At 25.9% G+C, this 10,706-nt stretch overlaps 3 protein-coding genes across 3 annotated transcripts; 1 reads left to right on the plus strand and 2 right to left on the minus strand.

Annotated features, from left to right (window-relative positions):
* Window positions 1-64: 64 nt before the first annotated feature.
* Window positions 65-1,414, minus strand: GO595_004617 (CAMK family protein kinase; the record flags this gene model as incomplete). The annotated part of the gene is made up of 1 exon (XM_067917769.1): window positions 65-1,414. The coding sequence occupies one exon, from the start codon at window positions 1,412-1,414 to the stop codon at window positions 65-67; it is 1,350 nt and encodes a 449-aa protein (XP_067775199.1).
* Window positions 1,415-2,618: 1,204 nt separating this feature from the next.
* GO595_004618 (uncharacterized protein) lies at window positions 2,619-2,912 on the minus strand (the record flags this gene model as incomplete). The annotated part of the gene is made up of 1 exon (XM_067917770.1): window positions 2,619-2,912. The coding sequence occupies one exon, from the start codon at window positions 2,910-2,912 to the stop codon at window positions 2,619-2,621; it is 294 nt and encodes a 97-aa protein (XP_067775200.1).
* Window positions 2,913-3,841: 929 nt separating this feature from the next.
* GO595_004619 (HMG box family protein) lies at window positions 3,842-4,408 on the plus strand (the record flags this gene model as incomplete). The annotated part of the gene is made up of 1 exon (XM_067917771.1): window positions 3,842-4,408. One exon carries the CDS (start codon window positions 3,842-3,844, stop codon window positions 4,406-4,408), a length of 567 nt encoding a protein of 188 aa, XP_067775201.1.
* Between the last annotated feature and the right edge of the window lie 6,298 nt (window positions 4,409-10,706).

Raw genomic sequence — 10,706 nt, forward strand, 5'->3', positions numbered from 1 at the left:
ATATTTGGTTCAGAATAAATAATAGACCATGATTTAGTTAATAAAAGGACTATGATTATTCGTATTACGCGTGTTGCCAATTGGTGAAAATAGGGCTTTCTTTAATCATTGAATGTCGATTGAAATGAGGAACAACAGATGTTCTTCTTGCAGCAATTTGTACTGGAGTAGTAGGCTTCAAAGAAGATCTACTTGCTGATTTTTTTAATGGTGGTGAATGTTGTGCTTGAGCATCATTGAATTTTGTTGATCTAGCAGAATTTGGTCTTAAAGTTGAATACTGTGCTTCTGCGAATGGGTTTTCTCTTTGAATGTGAAATTCGTCTGCAGTTTTTGTTAAATTTGATGTTCTTGATAATACTAAAGACGCACGTTTTCTTCTTGTTGGTTGGCTAGCAAATGTACCTGCAAATATATCATTGATATATTTTTCCTTTAACGATGCTTTTAATGACTGATAAACTTTCCTTTCGAATCCGAACACACCCCTCTCAATTTGCTCGTTTAACGGTTGCTCGAGATAACCGTCGTCCAAAAAAGTGGCCAAAACATATTTTGCCAAATTTGACTTTTCTTTGCCGAGTTTTATGATGACAAAATATTCTGTTAGCGAGAACCATGGGTGGTGTTTAATTCCTTCTGTTGATATACGTGCGAGTGGATTCTTTTTGAGCATTTGATTAAGGAGATCAACAATTTCATTGCTTAATGTCATATCAGATGGAAATTGTAAATTCGAATATTTGATTTCTTCTGCTGTTTGGTTTTGATCCTTCCCATTAAATGGTAAATGACCTGTGACCATTTCATATAAAATAATTCCTAAATTCCAATAATCGGATTCTTTGTTGTAACCTTGCTCTTTTAACATTTCTGGTGGTGAGTATTCTGTTTTACCGCAAATTTCTTGGAAAATTTCATTTTCATCTTCATATAAGTCAGATTCGCTAAAATCAAAAAATCTGATGTTATTGTTAGCATCTAGCAGAATGTTGTCAGGGCTGATGTTCCTGATGATTACCTTAAGCTTGTTATGAAGATATTCAATAATGACAAATAATTCACAAAAGAAGTGACGAGCATCAATTTCAGAAAGATGTATGTTTTCTTTGATATGTTGGGATAGGGTACGAGTTGGTAAATTTTCTTGGCATATATAATAATTTGTTTTATCTTCAAAACTTGTAATGTAAGTAGATATCAATGGATAACTTGCTCTCTTTAATATGCTTATTTCTTGGTTAACTTTAGCAGCGAGCAAGTTTGGATTTTTGACATTTTTTGGTATGACTTTGATTGATACTTTATTATGGGTTTCTTCATAAATTCCTGACCATATGACTGCATTTCCTGTTTCAAAAGATTTTTCCGTGAATGTAATACCGCTAATACTTTTACCTTTTAAATTTTCCATCCAGAAAAGAAATGAGTTAACCCATTCAAATTATTTTCCCATAAATAACAAGAATATTTCGACTTTTTCAATCGCAACTTATGGGTAAACTGACTTTTAGAGAAACCCTAACGTGATTTTCACTGCTTTCTTCTGTGTAATCACTTTTTCAATCAATTGAAAAATGTGAAATAAAATGCATTCAAAAAATTGTGTTCTGAGAGTTCGATGAAGTTTTGTTGAAAAACAAAAAGAATTCATTCCAATATCTACGGAAACTAAGTTCCCATAAAACTGAATGGACGCAAATTGTTTGCTTTTTGGGTTAATCTAAATGGAAAGATATTTTTAGATATCAATTAAAACTTAAAGACCAAATGGTACAAGCTTGCGATTTTTTGTTTTCAATTCCTTTTTTTTTTGCATATAAAGTAACTTTATATACATCAATTAATTTCAGAAGTTATTAATCATATAATTAAAAAATGAAATCCTTTAAGTAAATGTATTAAGAAAATAAATGAAGCACATTCTTTAAAACAATTATATGTGCTTGGGAGATTATTGAGTTTTGATCATAACAAGTTTTTGGAGCACGTTAACTTAAAAATCTTGTAAAATGAATTCAAATGGAACACTTACAAAAGAAATGATATTACAAAAAACCAAAAATACTAAGCTAGAAGATGTAAAGAATATTTCATTCTGGGGATTAAAACTTACTAACATTGATATAATTCGTTCTATTAAAAATGTTGAATCAATTGCTTTATCTGCAAACAACATAACTTCGCTGGAAGTATTTCAATATTGCTCAAAGCTACGTGAACTTTTCTTAAGGAAGAATCAAATATCTTCTTTATCAGAATTAAAGTATCTTCAGAAATTAAAGAATCTGCGAACACTTTGGTTAACTGACAATCCCATTACAAAGCAAAATGACTACAGATTATTTGTTATTTCAACTTTACCACAAGTAACAAAACTTGATCAAATTGATATAACTCCAGAAGAACAAGCACAAGCTAAATCCAAGTTTTCTAATCCTACTCGCGAGGTTAAAAAAGAGACTGCAAAACCCAATCCAACACAAGTTTGTATATTGCAATCGATATCACATCTTTTACCTGCATTAGATGAAGCGTCATTAAGCATTTTGAGTGATAAAATTTTGGAAGTTAAAAAAGAAAAGCAGAAAAACTCTTTATAAAACAGTAATCTATGTTCATTTGTTATTTTGGTTATTTTTGTTGTACATATCCGAAGCAGCTGTAACTAATTTCTTGAAGCTTTCAAGATAAGCCACAGGTTTTGGTGGAGAATCTTCTTCAATATTGGTTTCATCACCAGGTGGAGTATCTTTAATTTCTTCATTAGGCTTTGGTTTATTGGTTTGAGTTTGAGCTGGGGTATCTTTAATTTCTTCATTAGGCTTTGGTTTATTGGTTTTATCACTTGGAAAATTATCTTCTTGATCAAATGAAAATAATGATTTTTGAAAGGTTTCTTTCTTAATCATCCTAAGGCCATATGGATTAAGGGAGTCAGGTAGGACATGCTTATATTCAAGTATATTTGTTGATTTTTGGCTTGTTTTATTTTCGATATTACGGACTTTTGAAATTTGGTCTTGATCATCTGGACTTTCATTGGATAAAATTTGGCTGTTACCTGATTGCTGAAATAGTTCTTTGTGATTGAAGATTTTATGATATATATCTTTTCCATTCGGATCATAAAGTCGAACGATATTATTTGAGACAACTTCTTGATCCTTTTCGAAAATAAGTTGCTTTAGATTTAATATAATGTCAAATATTGTTTTGAATATACTTTCTTTTTTATCTTTACTTTCATCTGTTGTTTGAGTTTGATTTGCATCATTCCTAGACTTTAATCCAGAAATAATTAACCTGACACCGAAAAATATCATTCCAATAGAGAGAAATGCAAGAAAAGTTAACAGGTCTCCATCCATTAGATGGTCAAAAGTTGGAAACATGACCACAAAACAACCGTATTTCTTCCATTCAAATTATCAGAAAAAGTGAAACTACATTATTTTTTCTTTGTGATTTATTGCAAGATTTAAGAATGATTAAAACTATTTCATTTAAACATTCTTAAATTAAGTATTGTTAAGTTCATGCATTTAATTATTTTTCATTTATTCATTCATTTAATTCGATTTTTTTGTTTGAAGAATGGGTCCCAATTTGACCTTGAAAAAATGGCGCCAAAAATAAACAATAATTATTTCAAAATACTATCAATATCAACAATTTTATTTTGTATAATATATGTTAAAAATTGTATTTTTATTAAATATATTAGAATAATAATAGTTACTATATATTTATCAAGATATTATAATTTTAATATTAAACGGTTAAATTAAATAGAATAAACTTTACAATAGTTGAAAGTTATATTCCGCGCCAAAAACAAATGGATTTTAGTACTCTGGACCAAGCCCGACATTGGGTCCGTCAAGGACATGAAGATGTAGATAATGCAAAAAGGCCACCAAATGCCTTTATTTTATATTCTCAAACAATGAGAACATCTGTTCGACAAGAAAATCCATCATTATCTAATATTGAAGTTTCACGAATTCTAGGAAAGATGTGGAAAGAGGTTCCTAGTGAAACAAAACTACAATATAAACAAAAGGCACAAGTTCTTCAGGAAGAATTCAAAAAAGACCATCCAAATTACACATACAGAAAAGCTAGAAGGAAGAAGGAATTAAATGAGTTACTCACAAAGAATGCTAGCTTTAACTCAATGGATCCTCCATTTGCTTATCCTCCAATGATGGCATATTATCAACAAAGCCAGCCAATGATGCAAATGCAAGGCTATCCAATGCAAGGTCAGCAGATGCAGCAAATGCCACAAATTCCTCAGATGACTGATCAAAATGTTCCTCAACAACAGGCTCAAATGCAACAAAATCTACCATATCAAACACAAATGCAATATCCGCAGCAGAACATGTATGGTATGCAATAAGATGCTGAAATTAATAAACAAAAATGAGATAAATGGTTTTTTCTTGTTATTGAAACATTTACAATAAAACTTTTTGAATTTCGTACGTTAATTTGTAAAGTATTTAATTTCAATCTACTTTTCAAGATGGAGGAATTTTTACTTCCTCCTTCCATTAATGAAATCATAGATCGGCAATTCTACGTTGTTTTAACATATGACCTACAATATAAAAAATTATACAAAGTTACAAATCAAGTTGATTTTCTACTATCGAAATTTGGATTAAATTTTATATCATCTCTACTTTCATATTCATTTGATATTCTTTGTGGAAACATTCAAGCCAATGTCAGACCTAAAGATATCCGTGATATTATAGGATTTGTTGTATCAAGAAATCAAAATATTTTAGTTTTTTATACAGAAGTATCACGTTTTTTTGATTCTTTACCAACATTTCCAAAGAAGATTTTAGATTATTTATCATTTTATAATTCCTTTCCATTAGTTCTTGGAGGAATCCGATCAAAACATTCCGAAGAATCAATTAATTATCTTAAAAAAGAACTTATACCATTACTTCAAGATTTTTCAGACTTTCATATTCCCATTGCATTACGAATACTTTTTTTAGAGATTGGAATATCAATGAATAGTTTGCCAAAATCCTTATTCGATACCGATGAAGAATATGAAAGTAATCAACAAACGATTAGTTTAGATATTGAATCTGATTTATATTCATTTTTTTCGGATTTTTCACCAAATGAAATTTTGACTGAACATTTCATCAAATCTTTTTTTAAGTCATTTCCAAGTATTTCCTTTGGAGAATTTCTAATAGAACTTTCATCCCATGAGAAATATTTAAATTATTTTTATCAAAACGAATGTTTTCCATTATTTAATACCATTTTAAGCTCATTAAACATTGAAACATTTATACAACAAATTGATATTCCACGATTAAAAACATTAAATAATAAAGGAATACATTTTCTTTTTCGAATTATTTCTAATTTATTTGATAATCATGAAATTGATTCATCACAATTATTAACAAATTGGAAGAACAAAGATTCGCAATTTAAATTTTTATCGATAATTCCCGAAATTAATTATTTAACATTTAAATTTAATGATTCTAAACAAACAGATTTATGTTTTGGTTCAAAAAGTTATTTAAAGTTTATCATAAATTATGATGAACCAAAAGAAATTATCAATTTTTTTGTAAGAAATAGTTCAATTAATTCATGTTTAACATTATATACGATATTACAAATCAAGAAAGATTGTAAAGATTTGTTTCCATTAATTTGTAATATATTATCAAATGATTTCTTTAAAACTGCATCCAAATCACAATATCTTGAAGAGATTTGGCGAATTGATTCGAAGGCAATTATAAATTTATGTCAAAACCATAATAACATTTATGAAATTTTTAATATAACACCACAAAAGTATCGAAATCTTTTATTTAACTCATCGAATATATCATTTTCGACTAAATTAGCTGTTTATGCATCATATTATAAAATTATCTCATTTTCGGATTTTATTAAGGATAAATTAAAAAACATTGATATCATAACTGATACTTTAATAAATGAATTAAATAATATTTCGGATGAATCGATTAATGAGTTTTTAAAGTTTTCATATGAATCTATTAATGAATTATCGACTTTATCACGTAAAAAAATTGTGAATTTTTATGAGAAAATTAAATCGACGCGTTTAAACATTACAACTAAATATGACTTTATACCGAAAATCATTAAATCTACAGAAGAATTAAAGTTTGAAGCTTCACGAAGATTCGAAAGTTATTTAAATAATGAAATAACAATTAATGAGTTATGTAATATAATACGTAAAATTCGTGACGAGAAATATGAATTATATGAATATATGATCATAGTATTAATTAATGATTTGACGTATTTAAAATTACATTCTGAAGAAGAATCAATAAAATTAATAAATTTAATATGTGAATTAATAAAATTTAAATTGTTAAAAGAAAAACAAATCGATTTAATATTCTCATTTATATATAAATCGATTAATGATTTAAAGAAAAATAATCCAAACTTTATATATTCGATTAAAATATTACAAGTTATAATACCTAACTTACAAAATCATACATATTTCGGTTCTCTTTTGTTACAAAGTGATAATTTTAAGAAAGAATCCCCTATAACATATAAACAAATTGAAGAAAATATGAAAACTTTCACTTTTTTAGAATTTTCTGATTTTGTTTCTGAGTTAATTGTGCATAAACATTTAAATAAATTTCATAACATTAATATACCAACCATAAAAGAATTAACAAATATTAATGAGTTACTTAAGAATAATTTAATAAATAATTTCATGAAATTATTTGATAAATATAAAGATACATATATTGAATATTTTTCGAATGTAATTATTAATTATTATTTAGAAAATCCAAATAAAATATCATTAATATTAAACATAATTTATAAAATTAATAATAATAACTTCGAAACTAATATAATACAAAATTGTTGTTATAAATTTTATCTTTTTTTTAATGATCCTAAATTCAAACAAGAAAATGGTCTAATGTTACGTCGCAAAGTCATTTTATTAGGTCGAATCATTGGCTTTTTAACATTATACATAAACAAGCCAAAAAATTTACGATATTTACAATTAAACAAATTAATAATATATTCATTATCAAATGGAAAATTATATGGAATTATACCATTTATTACATCGATATTCTTACAAAGTAGTCCATATTTTTATCCACCGAATCCATATACTTCATCTATTTTATCTTTGTTGGGATCAATATATATTATCCCATATCTAAAAACATTCATAAAAAATAATATAAAATATTTGTTCGATCATTTCGGTGTTTCTTTAGAGAACATTCAAATGATTGATGGTTTATTTACTGATAAATTAAATGATAATTTCGATTTTTATGTGCGTCCTTTTAATTTGTTTTATACTTTTACTGAGCCACAAATTAAACGAATTATTACATTCGATCAAAACCTTTACTTTTGTTTCATATCTTATTGTTTAAAGATTCCCGAAATTTTAAAATCTTCAAATTATATAACAATTAAAATGAAAATCATTTGGAATGTTTATAATTTGATTAAATCAGAATCTTTAAAAATCTCGAGAATTGTAATTTCAACAATTACTTATACATTGTTAAATGATTTAATGAATATAAATGAAAAAAATTGTATAATAGAAACAGCAAAACAATTAACAAAACATTTGGCGAATTCTTTAGTATCACAAAAAATATTCTTTAATTATGAAAATTTATTTAAGAAATTATTAAATAAAATAGTTACAAACAACAATGATCAAAAAATTATCGAAAAAATTATACAATTAAATGAATTATGGATTCATCAATTTTTAAGTAACGTGATAACCGCCCTATCGTTTTACGATATAAAAGAAAAAATTCAAAACGTTACATTGGACGATAATAGTAAACCTAACAATTATTACGTTAATATTATCAAAAATTCTTTAAATAGTCAATTAATGATGTTAACTACTTCACCAGAAAAATTTAAGTTTTCAAATTATAATGATTTTAAAATAAATAAAGAAATTGAAAAATATTGTGTTAATGTTGAAACAATTTGTAATTATGAATATTCACATGGATATAAAACTATTAATGATTTAATATATATTTCACCATTAAATTATGTTATAAATGATGTTCCTATTTTTAATAAAAAGATAAATGATGAAGAAGAAGTTAAATCTATTATTTGTACATATTTTATCTTTTATAAGAATTCTAAAATGTATTTATTTCATCAAATTTTAACATATTCACTTCTTAAATCATTAAAGAACAAATTCCAAATCACAACGAATTTACAAAATTTTTTCATTAATTATATAAAAATTAATACATTACCATCATTAGCATTAAATTGTTTAATATCTTTATCAATTATTAATGAGAAACAAATGAATGATATCTTTTTAAGTGTATTAAACAAAGGAAATTATTCATTAAATTATTTGGAATCGATAATTAATTTCCTTAAATATTATTTAATTAAAGAAAATAATCAAATCGAAAACTTCATTGAACTTTTATTGTTTTGTTCATTTATATTACCACAAAACTCAACGATTTTATATCTACAAAAATTATATTTCGAGTTTAATTATAAAAATATTAACACAACAAATAATAATAATTTAGTAAATAATAATATAAATAATGAACAAAAAAACGAAATTTTAAGAAATGATTATTTCACTTATATACAAAAATGGAAAAATTCTTTACGTTCGACAAATGAAACACAAATTTTAAATAACATTAAAACTTTTGTTCGTTTTCCACGTGATTTTTATATATCGTTATTTGAAAATGAATTCATAAATATAATAAATAAGTTTTTTAAATGCATAAATAAAGTAATTGACATCAAATTAATCGAAAATAACATTTTCTCCGCAATTTATTTGATGTTAACTAAAAAGAATTTAAATATTTACACAAAAATTTTTAATATAATTAAAATACTTATGAAATATGAATTGAATTTCTCGGTTTTGTTTCATGAGTTAAAACCTTTGACATTCCCTTCATTTAGTTTTATTTGGATAACTTTGATAACTGATCAAAAATTTGTTTTTAATTTGTTACAATCTATGGATGGCTGGTCAAATTACTTACCTTTATTATGTGATTACTTAGAATTATTAGTTTATTTACAAAACACTTTTCAACCAAAAATATTCTCTAAATGTTACAAGTCATTTCTAAGATTTTTATTAATTTTATTACATGATTTCCCTGATTTTGTTGCTGCTACTGCTTCATTGCTGTCTATCGTCTTGACGCCAAATTTCATTCAAATTAAAAACGTTCTTTTCTCGGCCACCCCAAAATCGGTTTTGTCGGTTTCTTTATTAACACCTGACTTAAAAATAGATCATTTACCTGATGTTAAACAATTTGCTTTTCAAATAAACACAATTGTATTACCAACAGAAATTGAAGAAAACTTAAAACATGTTATTAATGTTAATTTGGATCTAGATATAATCCAAAGTTTGATTTGTTTCATAGAAAACGAGAATTCGTTTATTTCAATTTTGATAAACAGAGCTTTTGAATTAACGTTCGAACAAAATTCAATGACCTCTCAAAAACCTGCGTTTGTAAGTTTGCCAATTTTTTACTTATGTTGTTATGTTGTGTGTAATTCTTCTTTAAATACGACGGTTTTGTTTATTGAAGGTTTAGTAGATCAATTAAGATATCCGTCAAGAAATACACATTTCTTTTCAAAAGTTTTAATAGAATTATTAAAGGCTAACTTGGCAGGAATTGATAATTTATCAATTTCTGAAATGATAACATTATCGTTGGTGAAAAGATTATCAGTGCCTTTGCCTCATCCTTGGGGTTTACAAGCTACAATGATTGAGTTGTTTTCGAATAAGGAAATTGGTTTTTGGGATTTTCCTTTTGTAAATGGCAATCAAAAAGTGAAGCTCTTTTTGAGAGCTTTATCGGCGGTTTTGTCGCCGCAGCCGTTAAATTGAATAAATGTACGTTTAAATTTACGATTTCATAAATTTTAGATCTTTTTTTGGGCAAATGAATATATTTCAACAAGTTTTCGCTAAAGCAAACCTAAACGCAAATATGAAGAAGAACTCAGAAAATATTGATCTAAATTTATTGGATCAATCAAAATTATATGAGAAAGATCGACCGAGGCCAATTTTAAAAAACAGCACTACAACAAAAAAAACAACACGAAAACCATTGGAAATCGAAAAAGGAAGAAATGTTGAAAAAACAACTTCAAACATTAGGATTAAAAAATCCACAACTCAAAATGATGATGAAAACAATGAAATTATAGAAAAACAAAAGAAGCTTGAACAGTTAAATATGAAATTACAACAACTAGAAAATAATTTATCAAATCTAAAAATGCAAAATCAAAAACTAAAATCCAAAAACAAAGAATTAGAACAAACAATTAAAACTTCAGAAGAAAATTCAATGAAAATTTGTCAAGATATTATTGATATCAAAGAATCATTTGATGAAGAAATTGATGAAAAAGTTGAAACATGGGAATTCCAGTTTTATGAACTTAAGTTTGAAATTGAAGAACGAAAAAAAAGCGTTCAACAGTAAACATTTTGTTGGATTATTTTTGTTCAAACGATCAGTTTAATTGAATGTTTTACATTATCGAAAATTTTTGGGAAACGGTTTTTTCTGAATTGCTAAAAGTGCCAATCT

This window comes from Histomonas meleagridis, assembly GCF_020186115.1.
Source record: "Histomonas meleagridis strain 2922-C6/04-10x chromosome Unknown contig_27, whole genome shotgun sequence".
NCBI lineage: Eukaryota > Parabasalia > Tritrichomonadida > Dientamoebidae > Histomonas > Histomonas meleagridis.